Genomic DNA, 18,955 nt, shown 5'->3' with positions numbered 1-18,955 from the left:
CATTTTAATAATCTCAACATTCGTACAGATCTTAAGTTTTGTATAAGTGTATGGTTTATAAAATCTATAAAATCAGTTATTTTTTGTTACCATAAAGCCTTTTTCGTAAATTTTGATTAAATCCCTTCTGTGTTTATGATTTTTTTTTGAATTATACTTAAAGAACCTTAATGGTTGGTTTCAAACTAAGTTATAATTTAAATAGTGATTAGACAAATTATGCAATAAATAGTAAAATAAATGCCCCATGTGAAATTTCTTATAGACAGTTTTGATGTACGCAGGAATGGAATTAAGGATGCGCCAAGAATACGTCATTTACGAAGCTCCAGATAGAGAAAGGAGCTTATTTTATGAAGATAAACTTTGGGTGCCTTCTTACAACGGGTAAGTTTCTTTTATTAATAAACACGATATATTAAAAAAGATAATTTATATTACACGTTATATGTGTACAATGAATGTTATAATATATAAGCATAAATCGTAATCTATATAATTTATAGTACACGTTATATGCGTACAATGAATGTTATAATATGTGAGCACAAATAGTAATCAATGAATAAATTATTTAGTTTTTGCAATACCAAATAAAATGAAACACAGTTTTAAGCCAACATAGTAAAATTATGTAGTGTTTCAGATGCCTTGCGGGTATTTCTAGACGTAACTAAAATTGTTACCAATTCTTTTCAATTAGAGGTAACTAAAATTGTTACCAATTCTAATGTTACCAATTCTTTTCAATCAGATGTAACTAAAATTGTTACCAATTCTAATGTTACCAATTCTTTTTCTCTTTGTGACATCTAAAAGCAGAACCTATTTGTCTTATTATCGACAATGATAATTTAACTTCAAACAAAATTTCAATTATTGTTGATTAACTGGAGCACTTAAATCTTAGCACGTGTTCTTTTCTAAATTGCAATATAATTTTTTAACCGCCTCCGACCAATATAAGCAAAATTCATCTCGTAATAATTGCTAAAAAGGACTTCTCAAGATTTAAAATTTTGACCATATTCTAAATCCACATTTAGAATTCTCAAATCCCCATTGTTGCATTTTGTATCTAACTATATATAGAAATCTTGTGATGGTGTCGCAGTTTTCCCTTATTGTCCGCGCTTTTTTATTGACCGGAAAATCCCGTGGTAGGATCCAGTTTTTTCTCATTAATTTCCATATTGTTTTAGTTATCATCATAAAATTAATACTAAGTCATAAAGTTACTGCTTTCTAAAAATGTTTTTCCATCCCTTATTCAAAGTTGTTTTTCTGTAATGCTATAATTACGCTTTTAATTTAGGAGTTTAAAATTAAGAGAATTGTTGTTTCTTTTTATTACTATTATTATAACGTAATTCTGCGATTCATTTTAAGATAAAGTTATTTAGAAAGGTGGTCTAATCTTTTTAATCACTTTACAATTATTACTTTTGTGCAAATAACATTATTATACTGTTATAAATTACAATTAAAGAGATCTGTTAAATGATTTAGAACTTAACGATTAGCTTTATGCACAATGAGAAGCACGCGAAAATAGTATTTAACATAACAGCCGTTTGTATAAGCAAAAATGTTAAATTACAATAGTGAACTCATCAAATTTGCTTGAATGATATAATGTTATAACAATATAAATGATTCAAGATAGATCAATAGCCAATAGATCCAAAATACTAATAGATAATAATATTTGGATGTAGGGGGTGGAGGCACAAGCGTAAACAAGCAGAATTCCTTTCAGTACAAATATGTTAACTGAATAATTTCATCTTTAGTAGAAAAACTGTTTTCGGCCAAGAAACAAAAATTATTGCGAAGCAATCGCAGGGGTTGATGAGAAGCAGCGAACAGGGTCTTAGCTCCCTAGTAGTTACAAATCAGACTTCAATCTCTTTTTAATTGTTACAGGAAAATGCAGTACTATTTTATTTCAAATAAAAAATTTGACCCCTTTTTTATGTACTTAAAAATCTTTGTTTCACACGCAAAGTAAAAATGGAGAGAATACTTTAAATTTTTCAGAACTCTAACAAAACATCACTTTTTGATAACTTCTTTTATTATCAAATATCCCCCTCCATTGTTTGGAAGTGATGAGCCTTACATTTTCTGTTTTACGTCTGATAAAAAGAAAAACATTTTCCATTTTAGATTGTTTTATCTAGATGTCATATTATTACTATATCGCTTTGATGTTTGAGTACATATTTTTTGTTATTTTTCTATTTGTTTTCTAGATATTTTTATTTTCAATCGAATTTTTCAATACTAGTTTTCCTTAGGTGTCTTTAATATTTTTGTAATAATTTTGACAGGTTTTTAAAAGTAGAACATGTTTTAACCTTGCTTGAATTCTTAAGTACTTGAATTATTATGACGGCATTATATTTAATGCAAAAAAAAAAAAATTTTCAGTATATCTTAATGGCATGTATTTTATTTAAATGCATTGAATCTATTATCTAGTGAAACTGTTTTCTTCCTTTAGTTTAATTATTCAATAAGTTCTTTTTCCCTCAGAAATTCAAGTACTGAATCAGAGAATGAAGCTGCTTTATTTTCATTACACCCTTCTGAAGAAATAGATTTCCCAGAAGAAACTAGAGAATCTGAAACAGAGTGTGACAGACTATGTAAGATTTACGAAAATTTATATTTTATGATAAGTTACCTCCAAAACTATCACCAATAGAAACTAAAGAATCTGACCAGTATAGACAGACTATGAAATATTTACGAAAATTTATATTTACAAATTATTATTTAAATTATTATAATTATCTATATATTTATTATAAATATATTTCATTATAAATTATCATTTGAAATATATCCCAAAAATTTATTTGAAAAAACCACATTAGTTCGATATATGTAATTAAATAATCATAACAAACAGAAGAGGTGAAATATTACTTCAATAAAAGATTTCATTCGCTTCAAAATTATACAGATTGGCGACAACATTGGACATGTTTTAAGTACTCAAAAGTAAGTGCCAATTTTTAAGACTTGACATATGTGAGTGCAAATAAAGAAAGATCAAGATTCCTACAATGTGCAGCAATAGAGAAAAATTCGTGAATTTCTGCTCATTGTTGGAATTGGGGGATAAATTTAATTTCGACAATACCAAAATCATTTCCAACCCTGTTACATCTGCTCATCTTGATGCACTGAAACCTCGTTTCATTCATATAAATGCCGATTACCACGCTAACGACAATACTTCCTCACCAACTCTACATAGTGCGTGGAAATGCATTTTTTTTTACTGATTTGCTCCTCCCAGTCTCAATGGTTTTTGATTCGGCATTCTCTTGTTTGTTTTTAATCTCAATTAACTACTCAAAACTTTGTAATTTTGCTACTCGTCTTTCTTTTTTCCATTTTTGTTGTCAACTTTAAGTTTTCTATTTCAAATCACTTCCGTTTCTTCACATTCATGTCTGGCAAGTCTTAAAAATGGTGCCTATTTTTGAGCTTTAGAAACATGATGACTGATATTTCTAATTTGAATACTTTTAAAGAGAATAAAGTTTTTTAGTCAATGAAAACTTCTATGACTGATTACAAAAGAATATATTAAATGGAATTATGCAGTTATTTTAATCTGAAACTTATTTAATAAATTTATACTAAAATTTGAAAGTGTTCAAGCTTAAATTAAATTTTGGAAATAAATTCATATTTTTCGGTTATATTAAAATGAATTTTTAATCAGAAATTATCATTGAAAATATATCTAAGAACTTTTCATAAAGAACAATATCACTACAAATTTATGCATGATTATAAAAGAATATGTTATATGTAAGCTGAAATTCTATCCTATAGTCATTTTGGTCATTATAGTCATAAGATATTAAGTTTAATAAATATTTAGATTTTTAATAATACCGAAGTGCTCAAGGTTAAATGCATAATATAGAAAATAAAATCATATTTTTTCTTACATTGAATTGTATTTTAAATTAGATGGCATGTTTCCAGAATTTTAAATAATTTCAACAAATAATAGTTTATTATTGGTTATTTAGAATCTATTAATAACTGTTTAAACTAAATCTACCGCATTGTGTTAAATATGTGCGAAAAATATAGTTTTAATCTAATCTGCAAATGTGGAAAGCAAAACTCATTTAGACTTGACATTTAATTCCTTTTTACGTTTATTAATGAACATTATCAACTTTATTGTTCATTGTAAATAGTTTCATTAAAAATATAGTTAGCCAAAGGATAATAGAGTGAAATAACACAAGGTTAAAAAATTATAATGAATCCATTATAAATTAATAATATTTAATAGCCTATCTAAACATTCATTTCGTACATTTTTAAGCATATTAGATAAAAAATTAAAAAAAAGATTAATGGTGTTCGTAATTTCAAATGAATTTTATTTTATATATGGGTACAGATTGTTATAGATACCTAGTTAAAAGGTTTCAAAAATTTCATAGGTGAATTATTAGTAATAATCGAGCATTAGCATGAATCGAAACGAATGAATCGCTTAGAATGAATCGCTTAGAGCGAATGTCTATTAATTTTTTCTTGATTAACATATTGTTGATTAACTTTCACCTATAATTTGTATTATAACCGTCTTTGATTAGCCGACCCAATTTTCAGTCTAACGACTAACAATGTTTAACTCCACACTCTTGTAACTTTGATCTCAATCCAGAAGACTAGGGAACTCCTGGATTAAGTATTGGGAGAAATTTGTCATCGGGGAGGACTTTTTGATGGAACTAACCAGCATTTGCTCTACATGGTAAGGAAAACCTCCTGCGGTTAGCCTGACTGCAAGGGTACTCTAAACCATGATTCGTCTACCATTGAAGATATCTTACGTCAGTACTATGGTCGGTGCGAGCCTGTAATTGTATTAGATAAATTCAGAATTTTGATGCGGCATCTCACTTTTTCACTTACTTATTTTTTTTAACAAGAAAAGAAAGCGAAGCACAGTACACACGGAAGTGCAGGTGTTGTTTCCGACTTAAAAATACTAAATCTCTTTATTATTATTGATTTTCAGCTGTCTCACTTGTATATACTTTCCGTGAATTATAAAATGCTTTGTAATAGAAATAACATTTTTCGTACATTATGAAAAAGAGTATTATGTTATTCATTTAAAAAGAGAAAAATTCTATTGTTTTTCTGATTAAATATGTCTGATATATCACAGGGAAAACATATGAAGTTCCATCATGTCAAAAAATTAGCAGATGGGAAGAAGGATTTCGTGTTCTGATAAATTTCATAGCTGTGAGTAATTGTAAGTAAAGTTAAAATACTCTTAATTTAAATTGTACATATTTAAATATTTTACATTGAATCGTTAATATATGCAACAGAAAGATATAGATATACAATAGATATACAATAGAAAAGCAAACAAGAAAAATATTTGTTTTTTGCTTTAAAAGCTTAATCTCAAATCAAAACTTACTTTTAATTTTGATTTTTCATGAACCCTACGATGATTGCATCGTAATTTCAAATTTTGTTATTCAATGTTTTTTTTTTCTCATTTTACCTTACAATGAAAAAAAACCAACATATTTTTAATTAATAGCTAGGCGAGCTAATCTACTTAATCCTTAACCCAGTAAATTAAATAATACAACTGTTTAAGAGTCTATTTTTATACCACTTTCGACAATAATTAAAAGAAAACATAAATGTAGGATAATTTATAAAATAAAAATATCAATTTTGAAAGTACAGGAACAGAAAGCTCATAATAGAGAAAAGCTTCTTGTTGCCAACGATGACTTTTCCGGCCATGGGTTGATATACAATTTGGATCTTGTAGCTGAGCACATTGATGTGTCTAATCACGTGGTTGTTCATGGGGTGTTAACGTTTCAGCTTTAATTACATATCTGCAAGCGATATCACACTTGAGTGTTGATCCACGCATGGCATTGCTTGCAGGTATCCAATTCTCGGTCCGTATGATGTGTTCAAAATCCTTCCTTTTAAAAATTGTAATCTCCCTGCATATATTTAAAGCAAATTCTATGATCCTGATTATAAGAGTATCCTTCTAAATCGGACGCACCACCGCTGCTGTTTTATGCGATCAAATTTGCATTATATATTATTGCTTGGTGATAAATTTTACGCTGTTCTTTCTTGTGCGGAAACTGTAAGACTTAAAAGCGCATATATATATAATAGTGCATATATAATATTGTATTAAAATTGTCCAAGGAGAACGATGGAATAAAAAAAACCTGACACATGACATTTTGTTTTAAAATTTTTAGTTCTTTAAATTGAAGTAAAAATTGCCACGCTAACCACGCCAGCGAAGCTTCGTTATAGCGAAGCTTCAGAGTTAAAGTTTGATAAGTTGAAGTAGTCAATTCAGTTGATGAATTTGGCATTGAGTTTTTCTAAATTCTATGTTTTTCGAATGTTTCGGTATTTAAAAAAAAACTTCTCCCTTGTTCCTTAAAGCAATGATTATATAGTGTTAGCTGTTGTTGTTGTTTCTAATGCCACTTGCCACACTAGCAAGCCTGATGGTGCGTTTCTTGTTTTTCAGTGGCGCCATTTATGACCAATAATTTGTCTTCAGCCATAAGTGATAGCTGTAATTCTAACTTGTCTCGTAAAATATATATTGTATAGTATTATTATTAATTAGTTGCTCTATATATTATTAGGTGTAAGAGGGTATTATAAGTTATTTATCTTTCGAGATTTTTAGTTTATAAGAACGCTCTTTTTGTTTCAGCTAAAAGTGAAGGAAAGGATTGCCATAGACGGGGTTGCCATAATGTAAACACCGCTTATCACTGTTTTTACTTGCCGACTTATTTCAAAAACACTTTGAATAGTTAATTATTGCACACATTGCATTGTCAATCATAAAAAAGCGATACTTATTTTCAAAACAAACCTATCAAGAAAAATAAAGAAATCATTTCTGAATAAAAACTGAGAGCAGCGTGTTAAGCAAGACAAGATTCTTTTCTTTAAATTATTACGTTTACTACTCAGTCTATAACTAGATTGACACATTCGAAATTTATTTTATATTTCTAAATTAGCAGGGGGAAATAAATGTTTCGCAATACTGGAACAACACGAAAAAACTATCATTCAATTTTCATCGTTAATTTGATATTAACTGAATCAAATATGGTAATTACAAAGAAAGGCTGATTTTTTTTGTGAGACAATCATATGTAAAATTAAAGTCAAGCAATATAAGCTTCAAGGTAACACATATTATTTATGAAAATAAAAAATAGTTGCATTTAAGTGCACATCAGGATTTTTTTATATTTACGAGCAAAAAATAAAGATACACACAATAATGCATCATTGGTTATGATAGAATAAAATATGAAAAGGGATACATTTCAGTTCTGTATTATTATAAAACAATTGTTGGTGCTAAGGAATGAAGCAAGCAGGGATCTCGAGGTTCTTTTGAGATTACGGAAACAGATAAAGATTGCGGTTCCACATAAAAGATCAATTCCAGATTTCTTTCATTTCAAATTGCAGGATCAAAAAAGCACAGTAATAAATACATCAAACCATGAATAGAACAAACATAGAGAGAGAAAAAAAACAAAGAACAAGCAAAGCAGCTTTAGCTATAGTGTGGAAATCCCAAAAGCCCCTGGCCTCCCAATAGCTGTCTAAAGGAGAATGTTTGATTAATGTTTGATGTCAGAGGGTTGTCCCTGAATACAGAGACTGCAGATAGGACTTGAAGCAATGCAGAAATGGTGCAAGTGCCTTGGGAGACAGTCATGACTAGTGGAAATCCTAAACTCAACCACCAAATCAGTTCCCGATAATATTATTAGAAACTCTTCAAAGATCCCCCAAAAATATAATATTAGATATTTGTTTCATTTGTGTCGAACTCAGATAGATTAAGGTTGGTCGTTTAAATGAATGTTTTAATTCCCGTTACAGTTTTGATTTTACAGATTTTGTTTTTATGTATTTTTTTTTACAGATCTCACCATCTTTATGAAGTTTTGAATGTACAACATGAGTCAGAAAGAATATGGAACTGTGACGTCAACGCAATTCTCCGTGGATTCTGTTTTGAGTCCCGTGATTCCCTCTCTGGTGCAAAAAATAACTTCTAGTTTTATTTTGGGAAAGAAATATTCATTATATCACACTTGACTGTTACTATTCGTGGAAGATGTGATGAAATTTTATAAATATATCCTATCGCCATTTATGAATGTACATATTTTTGTTAAATTAATTATTTGATTAATAAATCCATTTTCGCAACATGTATTTATATTTTGTACTAATGTTTGTGATAAATAAGTTTATATGTATTCATCTGAATGAAAATTTGCTATAAATAAAAAGAAAGTTTTATTTGATATTTTTTTGAATTGTTTTTAAAATGGAAAAAAAAGTCTGTGTAAAATATATAACGAGTAACTCAATGACTAAACACTTTAAAATTTCGCACAATACTTGGTTTCGCTGAATATTTACAGTAGCTAATGAAATTTATAGCTGTCAGATTATCTCACTTTTCAATCTATATTAGATTTTTTTTCCTTCTCTATCAAAAATGTATGTGCTAAATTAGCCTTTTTGGTTTCAAAATATAAAGTTATAGGCAAAATGTCAATCCCAAAGTATTCCTCAAAAAACTTTTGTACTTAAATTTCATGGTATACGTTGCGCCGAGACATCATATGACACTTGTTATTGGAAATTTACTGTGGTGTCATGTTTGACGATTTTATAGTTTTGCAAACGTTAATGTATCATAAGGATTTAAGGTATCATGATAAAATTACCATATTTTGCATTATTTAGAAAATTTTATAATACATTATAAAACCATACTTTATCATTAATTTTATCAAAATCACTGACAAAGAGCTTCAACAAAAATTACCAAACTTTTAAGTTCTCTCATGGAGCAAGAAGCACGAAAAGTTTCACCATATTTTGGTAGTTTTGAGAATGCTTTTTTCTCAGTATAAATACAATCGGAGAAAAATTATTAGATTTATTGTACCGTCCTGCACTTAAGAAAATTTCGCCCCAATTTTTATACTTGCGTAATGCAAAACTTTTAATAAATAACATTTGGCTTTTCTTAACTTCATTGCATATATTAAATATGTTATGAAGTTGATTGAGACTGTATACTAAAGTTTGTTAAATTAAATAAATATTTTTTGTAGTTATAAAAATCATCTTCTGTTACATTTTCGAAATTTTTTAATGTAATTAATGGGAACATATTTTTAACATGAATATATAAGAGCGTATTGTTTAAGCAGAACTAAAATGCGTGCATGCAGTATTACTTAAATAGAATACAATTCGTATATGATTTTAACCTATCTGGCAAATTTCCAATCAAATTTAGTAAAAGAAAATGTTAAAAATAAATCGCAAATATTAAGTTTGAAGTTAAATAAATCAGCTTTATCGCAGTTAAATATCGTGCTTACAGCAATTTATTAATATCTGTAATACTATACTTCATTATACTAGTTTATAAGTCTAGTTTAAGGTCAACCTACTTATTATCTGTATAATCTATAGACAAAAGTACGGCATTTAAATGAGCATAAAATTCTTATATCTAGCTATAATTCTAAGAAGATAATATATCTTTTCATTTCTTATTATTTGCGATCGAAATTCAAACTCGCATCCAAATCCCTATTAAGGAATAAAATTATGGAAGGGAAATATTGAAAATAGCAATGAAACAGCAGACAAAGGTTAAGACGTATCATTGAAGCGTATCATAAAAATTAATATTTATACTTAAAACTTTCTTTTATTATAAAAGTAAGAAAAATAATAAATCTTTAATGTAAACAAGACTCACAGAAATAATAAAGTAAGCCAAAAAATATTAATGTTGTTGCTTACAGTAATAACCATCATTTCGTTTCTCTAAAAATAGTTTGATTTACATTGGAATTTTGTTATTTATTTCGAATAAAATTGTAAAATTCTTAAAGAAATAAAGATAAGATTTATTTTACGCAGAACTAATTATTTTTATGCAAAAAATATATAAAACTTTTTTATCCACATTTTGTCTCATATTTTACTAACAGTAATAACTTTCCTCTTCCTTTAAACTTATTCTTGTGCAGGATTTTTTAAATGGGTGTATTTTGAACGGGTTTGTAGTAATTCTTTGAGATTAGTATTAAAACAATGAGTCTTTTTTGCTAGCATCTAAAATATTGTTTTGAAAAAGTATTAAAAACCACACATTTTGCCGCACACAACTGTATCAGAATACACAGTAAATATGAAATAAAATAATGCAGAAATCTTAACATTTAACTCTTAAAACAATACTACTCCAGAAATTAATACATAGTCTGAAGTTTAGTATGTTTTTGCATAAGCATATGACTTTTATGTACTTTTCTTTAAACGCCTTCTTTTACTCTAATAACAAAATTGTAAATAGTTAATTATAGTTCCATTTTGGAGGCAGCTGGGTTCATTGTGCAAAACCGCAAAATTTATGAAGTAAATCCGTAGTCTCAACAGTTTTTTTTTCTTGCCATACAAGAACAAGTTTTTTTTGTTAAATCTACGAAGAAAATCCATAATAAGTCTGGATTTTTACCGTAAGAAAACAACTTTTCTCAGCAAGAATCAATTTATTATCTCAATAGATTTTTACCAAATGGGAACAAGTTTGTGGTGTGTCTCTTAAGCAACAGCGGTATAAGTGCATTATTATGAAGAAATTGTGATAGTGAGAATTTCACCTTAATTTTGTATCAATTTAATGATAAAGTCAATCCGCAGTTTTATTCATACGATATTCAAAACCATAAATTGATTGCTAAATAAACAAGTATAGAAAATAATCGTAGAATGATTTTAGAAAAGGTCAAGTTATATTTACAGCTAAACTGCCAGGCTAAAACTTGAATTTCAACTAATGTTTCAAATCCGTTTTTAGATTAGGGAGAATAACAGATAAATTTTTTTTAACAAAACGGCTTGAAACCGTTAAACATATGGAGAAATTTCAGAAAAAAAGGGGTTGACCCAAAAATTAGGGGAGCAAGTCCCCTCAGAGGGTTTGTTTCTTATGTCATCTTGTTTTGTACAAGATTATTTCCTTTGATGAAATTTATTATTTTCTCGTTTTAAATTGTTTGCAGTTTGTTTTCTACATCTACGCATTTCTCTTTCCTAAATTGTTTTTCGACACAGGAGTAAGTTCTTCATTATAAAACCGGAACTGCAGTATCTTTGTTTACGCGAAATTGCATCCGCTTTCTCATGTTCTTTATATTAATTTATATCTATGTAGGACTGACTTAACTCTTTCTTCTCAAGTGATATTAAAAAATAAAACATTTGATCAAACGTTGTTTTATGTTCTGCGAATATTTTACGTTTCGAAAATAAAAATAAAATCAGAGATACGATTTAGTGAGAATATATACAGGGGTTGGACAAAAAAAATTAAAACACTTCAATGCTTGCACATTTTTCGATATTTCTCAAAAAACACTTAATAAAATCAGTTCTTAGATCTTGTGAATTCTTATACATATCAATGAAATTTTAAGCTTTTTTAAGTTTAAGGAACCGACAATAAATTACAGACAGAAGAAAATGTTTTTGAACAACCAATGTTGAATAAATTTGTAACTTATAAGAATTATTTAAGTCATTATGTGCAATAATTAAATAAAATTTCGTAAACCTGGCTTAAATATTTCTGAAATTATTGACATTTTTATAAAATAAGAATTTAAATACAAAATATTCGACAAAATTAAACAAAACTTTTGAATTAATTTAATATTGGTTGCAAAATTATTGCTTTAACGTTTGAGAAAAAGTCGTTAAAAACTGCGCAAGATATAAGTAATTAAAGTAATTATTTTCTATTAAGCATGCGAGAAAAAGTTTAAAAATAGTTTTTCTTAAATTTGTAGCGAATCGTACTCTGTAACTAATAAAAATAGTCAAATTTAAATATCTTAAAAATTTGAAAAGTTTCAAGCAATTTCCTAAATAGTTTTCTAACTTTTTAAAAGAAAGCTCAAAATAGTCAGGGGCTTTCCACAAATTTCATTTTTTACTATTAAGCAAGATATAATAACAAATGATGATACCCTCCTAATTATTGTTCGGACGACGAGGCGTGATGGTATTTGGGAATAAAACATGCGAATGAAAATATATCTTTAATAAATCTTGTTTGATAGTACAAAATGATATTTGTGGAAAAACCCTTTTCATTTTGAGTTTCTTCTTAAGAGTAAAAAAAAACTACTTTAAAAATGGCTAGACACTGTTTAATTTTTTAATATCTATTCACATCTGACTGACTTTATTATTACTTACCAAATACGACTTACTACATAATTAAGAAAATTCTTTTTAAATTTTTCTGTGCATGTTCTGTATGAAAGAACAACTTTAATGACTCATATTCTGCGCTGTCCTTATTAATTTTTTAAAAAATTTTAAAGAAATAATTTTGTGATCAATTTGAAATTCATCCAAAAGTTTTGCTTAATTTTATTAAATGTTTTTAAATTTATAACTAGAAAACGCAAGACGTAAATTTATTTTTTTATAAAAATGTTCTTACTTCCACGTGTATTTAAGCTAAGTTAACGAAATTTTCCACAATTATTGCACATGAGTTAAAATTTTAATAGCGGTAGCACCCAAAATTTGATATCACAATTTTTTTATTTTTTGTTGTTTTTTAAAAAGTATATATTATACAAAACAATACCACAAAACGATTTTTTTTTCATTTAATTTATTTTACAAGATATTAACAATTAAAATTTAAAGCTCTTTTTCATTAAAAAAATAAATATTTAAGGATACAATGAATGAATTTTATCAAAACGTATCTCATTTTAAGCGGAAATAATTGAAGTTTTTGATAAAATAATTATAATAAAACAAATGTTTAAAAAACTTAATTTTTATTGCAAAATTAAGTTGCAAAATGAAAAACAAAAATTCTGTTAATGTCGTACAAAGTTCAAACAAAACCCATTTTAAAGTAAATTTAATTCTGAACAAAATGGCTTTTCAAAAAAAAAAGGATCGTATTTCCATAAAAAGTTATAGCTTTTTTCGCAAAACGCTGCACCGCGGCATGCTCTGCCACTCCTCTCAGCTGATCGCTCAATTGCGCTGTATCAGTTAATTTGGAGGGAATTTAAAAACCTCAAATAAACTTGAATAGTTATAAAAGGAGAAATTAATATGAAGCAATGATACTCTTAGAATCATATTCATTTCCTAAACAGGGCATATTTGGAACTATGTTTCGGATCATCATAATTTATTGAATTCATTATGCACATTACTCATAAAAGGCGAACAACCGAAATGATTTTTGATCTAATTATCGAATTTTTACTTTTTAGGTCCCAATATTAATGTTTCGAAAGATCCAAGCTTAAAAATACTATTAAATAGTTGCGGCGATTTTTAAAATTACGAAATCAGACATATAAATTGTACTTTTTTCTGAATAAACACGCCATTTTTCAGTTCATTTATTTTCTGGAACCTGTAAAATGTAGGGAATATCAGCAATCAACAAAATATATTCCAAAAGTTCAGGCAAAAGGGGGCCGGAAGTTGGGGCCTTTTAATGCAAATTTTACTTCTTGCGTGTTTTCCTTCTCGAAAAAGTAACAATTTCAAGCTTCCATTTTGAAAGAACTATTTAACTGATTACCTTAAAGTTTCGAATTTTATCATTTAAATTTGCGTAAGTTTAAGTAACGTAAAAGTTTGCCTGTCTTACAATTAAAATTGTTTTCGGCCTTTCGCTTGTTTCAGATATTAGTCTAATTTGCTCCATGTAAAATTCAATATGTTAATTTCAATATTCAAAAATTGAAATTAACATTAAGGGTCGACTTGTCGACTACTCCTATACCTAAACTATTTAGATTACACTTTTCAAATCAAGGGTGCACCCCATGACTTCAGGGTCAAGAATCTAAATTCACCGAAAAAGTAAGTTTATTCAAAGAAAATGTATGATTTAGCTTTTTAAGACAACGTCTTCACTAATTGACTTTTGAAGTATTGAGATTGAATCCCAGCACGTCAAAGTCCGATTATTAGATCTAAAGTTATCACGTGTGTTGCGTTTTTCTTGTGCACTATATAAGCACGTCCTATAAAAATGTTTCTGAAACTACATGAGTGACACTACATTAGTGTCACACACTCTATGAATTTCAAAAATTTCATGAGTGAGTATTTTTACTAATCCGAAACCTGAATTGAAATATTTTATGAGTAATTCATAACTGTGCGAAGAGAAGGTTGCTTGTTACAAAAAAAATAGTATGTTTGAAAATGTTGTTAGTCTCTCTACGTTTAGTCGCTTTAGAACTTTCTATATTTTGCCGAATATTATAAATAAGAATTAAAATGCAAAATAGTTTAGAACCATGTCAAAGACTGCTTCTCTTTTTTATCTGTTTGAAAAGTTTGATAATGGCATATTAATTGAGCTTCGCATGAAACAATCATTAGAAAAATAAAAGTAACGAATGAATTTTAGCCCCAATTATGCATTTGAAATATCTTTGTAATCTACTTGATGAGAAATCGATTGGAATTAAAGATCTTATCGTGTTTAGAAAATAGGAAAATGTGAAATATTGGTCTTTTATTATACTAAGAAGCAAATGATGGATCATTTTAATGACATGCCTAATTACTTTGTTTTCTACCCTGTAACTCTTTTATTAATTCCTGAAAAATAATTGAGTCCTAAAAATAGTTGCCAAAAAAATAATATGTGTCAATAATTTTAAAGTTATAGAGCGATAAATTAATTGGATTAAATAAAAAACATAATATAACAAATAATTTCAAATATATATATATATAATATATATATATATATATATATATAATATATATATATATATATATAATATATATATATATATATATAATATATATATATATATATATATATATAATATATATATATATATATATATAATATATATATATATATATATATATATATATATATATATATATATATATATATATATATATATATATATATATATATATATATATATATATATATATATATATATATATATATATATATATATATATATATATATATATATATATATATATATATATATATATATATATATATATATGTAACGACTACCATATATATATGTAAGTTTTTTATAACAAGCACAAAAACTAGATAATAAGCATTTAAATAATTTTCCAAGTCTTTTGGTATAATCACAAATCAAACAAATCAAATTTTCATAAATATTTTGTAAGAAACTACTTTCAGTTGAAATTAGGTAAGATAAAAAATTAAAAGGCCAGCACAAAAATGAGAAGATTAACAGAGAAAATAATAAACGTTAACACCATAAACACTTTCAACTCATGATAATAAAATTTAAAAATAAATAAATACAATTAATGGAAAATTACCAGTTTGAAATTTAATTATTATGTTTAAACATCAGTGGTAATTTTGTTTATATAAACATCATTGTTTTTTCTTCTTCTTGTTTGGTTTTGTTCGAATTCGAACTTCAAAACGTTTAATTTTCAAAACACATTGTTTCAAAACTTACCTTTATCTTTACTTGTTTTCTATTGATATTATATGATTTATATGTTTTAATAATATTTTTTAATTTTCTGTATATCGTATCTTTTTCTAAAAATATAAGAAAAGCGAATAAAGCAATTTTATTTTCTGATTGCATTGAACTCAGTCTATCGTTGTAATAATTTAATGCATAACATGGAAACATTTTCAAGTAAATTTAAATATTCTAAAGTATGTGAAACAAGATAAAATTCTCTAAATTACTCATTTTATGAAAAATGTTAAATGCCCTATATATGTATGTTCAGAATCTTACATAGTTGATAATTGTGGACTCTAAAATTATTTCTGAATCATTAATGGGTATGGAACTTGTAAGAACGTTTTGTACTTATTGCACAAATTGTTTTAATGTTTTTGAGCAATATAAAATCTATTTAGAAGGTTTTAAAAAACTTATAGTTTGTTTAAAGATTAAAATAAATGTGTTAAAACTTTAAAAATGTTAGAATTGCATCCAAATGCTGTAATAAATCTGATTACTACACTGAAAAAAGTATGGTCAAAGATATCAGAATACTGTAATGGTATTACCGTGTTTTGACGGAATAATGATTTTTGTAAAAGTTTTAATAAGATATGTTTTTAATACCATAATGTGTTTGGTAGTAAACGTGATGAAATTTGGAAATTTTGTCATGATGCTTTAGAGCATGATATAAAAAGCATTTGTTCGGAAAATGTAGTTTTCAGTTTCGTATTTTTAATAAATGTGTGGTAACGAGAATTATAATTTTGAAGAACTATAGTAACAAAACTCCTAATAAACCGGTGCTAAATGAACCAGAAAATTGTTAAATAAATGAATCAAATACCTTCTATTTTAGTTTTATTAACATAATCATCATTGCCATGCAAGTACGGTAAGTCAAAAATTATATTTTCAATGTTTATAAAATAATTTCACGACATTCTCATCAAATGTTACAATTGCTTCTGTTTTCATTTTTCTTTCATAAAATGCACGAATATTTTTATCAATTTGAAGAGTATTGGATTTTATCTTAACATCTAAAGTAAATTACAATTCCATTTTTCTATTTTTACAACGATTTATTTTCTTTGTACTTAAATTTATCGTTCTGAACACAATATCTATTTATAAATTAGACATGGATATTTAGTTTTTAAACATAAATTCATGCGTGCAATTTCTTATATTTTCTATATAATTTTTCGTAAATAAATTATCAATGTAGATTTTTCTCCCTTTTATGGTAGAATTTATCATAAATCACAATTATGGAAAGTATTACTAAAAAGGTCGATTGTGAATAAGAAGAAAATAACATTTTAAAATTGCTTGAAGAACGTTAACAACAGGCGTTAAGTCCTGATACTCTTCAAAAAGATATTTGTTTAGAAAAAAAACATTACCTATTTATGAATTTAATAGCATTCTATTGCACATTAGAGGTTTTTATTACATATTAGATATCTAAATTATACTTAAAAATGAATATATCGAAAGCAACGTTTTATGATTTTTTGAATTACCTTTAGATTTTTATGCAATAAAATAACACGAAAGTTTATTGATTGTTATATTTTATAGCATTCTAAAATTCTTATTCACTAGCAGTTTTTATTGATATCGTAGATGCGTTTAGATTTTATATAACTTACTTAGTTTAAAAAAGATTGTAAATATTTCTTATAGCTATTTATCGTTTAATTTTATGGTGGACAAAATTTTCGTTTAAGGCAATGTTTATGTTTTAAAGTTAATTTGTCGTATTGATGTCACAGACAGCAAATTTTCAAAGAAATATGTCTTATACCCTTTTTATCTGAATACAGGCCTTGGTTTTTAGTATATCTATGGATTCTTTGCTTTCTTCGATGCATAATCAACATCTATATTTCGACGTAGTATTTTCTTCTTATTATCTTCGGCATGCATAAAGTTTCAGATATAAACTATGTTTTTATTATAAAAATAAGTGATTTTAGCACTTTTTTTCATAATTTATTTTGAAAAAATGAAAGTGGAAAAGTATAGATCTTAACATAACTACTTCATATCTATAATAAAATTTTCAATTTGATTTCTAATACTGTTTCATTGGTAATTTTTTCCTGTCACTAAGTCGAAGAAACCTTCGGTGATTAATACTTTAGACGTGATTTCGATCATTTTGACTAGCAAATTATTCAAAATTAAACTATCTTTTGAACTAAAATGTATCGGTTAGGAATAGTCAAAGTATATACCAAGTGTATTTCACGAAAATAAAATTCCAGAATTTTCTTGTTTATAGATTTCTTCAACAAAATTCTATAATACAACTGAAAAATTTTGTCTTGTGACTATCATTAAAGTGTAGCGTGTATACTTCTACTATTATTTAATTCCACCAGTTTATTGACAATGTACGAGGGTTGTAAATTAAATAGTGGCAACTTAACCTTGAAACTCAGAGAAGGGCGGGCTTGCGCAAATAGGATATGGGAGCGGTGAGGTGGCGCTGTTGTCGATGTGTAGAGTGCAAAAAACAGTCGATTTGCTTAGAAGGGTACTTGTTGTGTGGCGTTAAAGTGAGGAGCTTCGTTTCCATCGCTATAAAGCATGTTTTCAAAAGGTGATCAGTGGTTGTGGTTCAAAATCGAAGTTGCCCGTGGCAAAAATGTAACAGAATGCTATCGAGGATTAGTGGAAGCCAGTGGCGTAAATGCTTTACCGTATAGGAATAGGACAGTAGCACAATGGGTTCAAGCATATCGTCTCTTTTCGTCATTAAGCCTTTTGACAACATGCTTTAGAGCGATGGAAACGAAACTCCTCACTTTAAAGCCACGCAACAACTACCCTTCTAAGCAGAGCGACTATTTTTTGCACTCTACACATCGACAACAGTGCCACCTCACCGCACCCATACCCTATTTGCGCATGCTCGCCCTTCTGTGAGTTTCAAGATTAAGTTGCCACTATTTAATTTATAACCCTCGTATATTGACAATATAAACATGTTAACTCGATTCTATGCCAGGGTACCTTTTCATAGAGGAAGGTAGACATTGCCCCACATTGGTGAACTTCGGCTGTGGTCTGACCACGCCAACTTCGACAGACACGCCTATTTCGATTTGAATACGCCTACTTCAATGGATGGTTCATATTGAACAGTTGACTAGATATTTGAGACTGTAACATTGTCCTCATGACGCTGTTGCTAATCAATCCCAATCACACACAACGTCGGTCTGAAAACACTCGACTGCTAATAACAGCGCAGGAGCGACCAC

General features: G+C 27.5%; 1 protein-coding gene across 4 annotated transcripts in view; it reads left to right on the top strand.

Moving 5' to 3' along the window:
* LOC107442911 (cell adhesion molecule Dscam1) overlaps positions 1 to 8,411 on the top strand; it is a 165,388-nt gene extending 156,977 nt beyond the window's left edge. For 2 of the 4 annotated variants that reach the window (XR_015429966.1, XR_015429967.1), the window contains exons 25-28: positions 266 to 387; positions 2,539 to 2,651; positions 5,222 to 5,311; positions 8,024 to 8,411. Coding sequence is in view for 2 of the 4 variants with exons in the window: in XM_087154001.1 (XP_087010127.1) it covers positions 285 to 387; positions 2,539 to 2,651; positions 5,222 to 5,311; positions 8,024 to 8,049 (332 nt within the window). In the remaining 2 variants the exon portion in view is untranslated. The remainder of the gene's footprint in view (positions 1 to 265; positions 388 to 2,538; positions 2,652 to 5,221; positions 5,312 to 8,023) is intronic. The other 2 variants (XM_087154001.1, XM_087154002.1) reach the window with 1 other exon arrangement.
* Positions 8,412 to 18,955: the final 10,544 nt, after the last annotated feature.

The sequence above is a fragment of the Parasteatoda tepidariorum genome, chromosome 10 (assembly GCF_982258835.1).
Source record: "Parasteatoda tepidariorum strain Cologne lab strain chromosome 10, Ptep-v5.0, whole genome shotgun sequence".
Classification (NCBI taxonomy): domain Eukaryota; kingdom Metazoa; phylum Arthropoda; class Arachnida; order Araneae; family Theridiidae; genus Parasteatoda; species Parasteatoda tepidariorum.
Note: the sequence above shows the minus strand (reverse complement) of the source record. Positions and strands in the feature narration are given on the sequence as shown.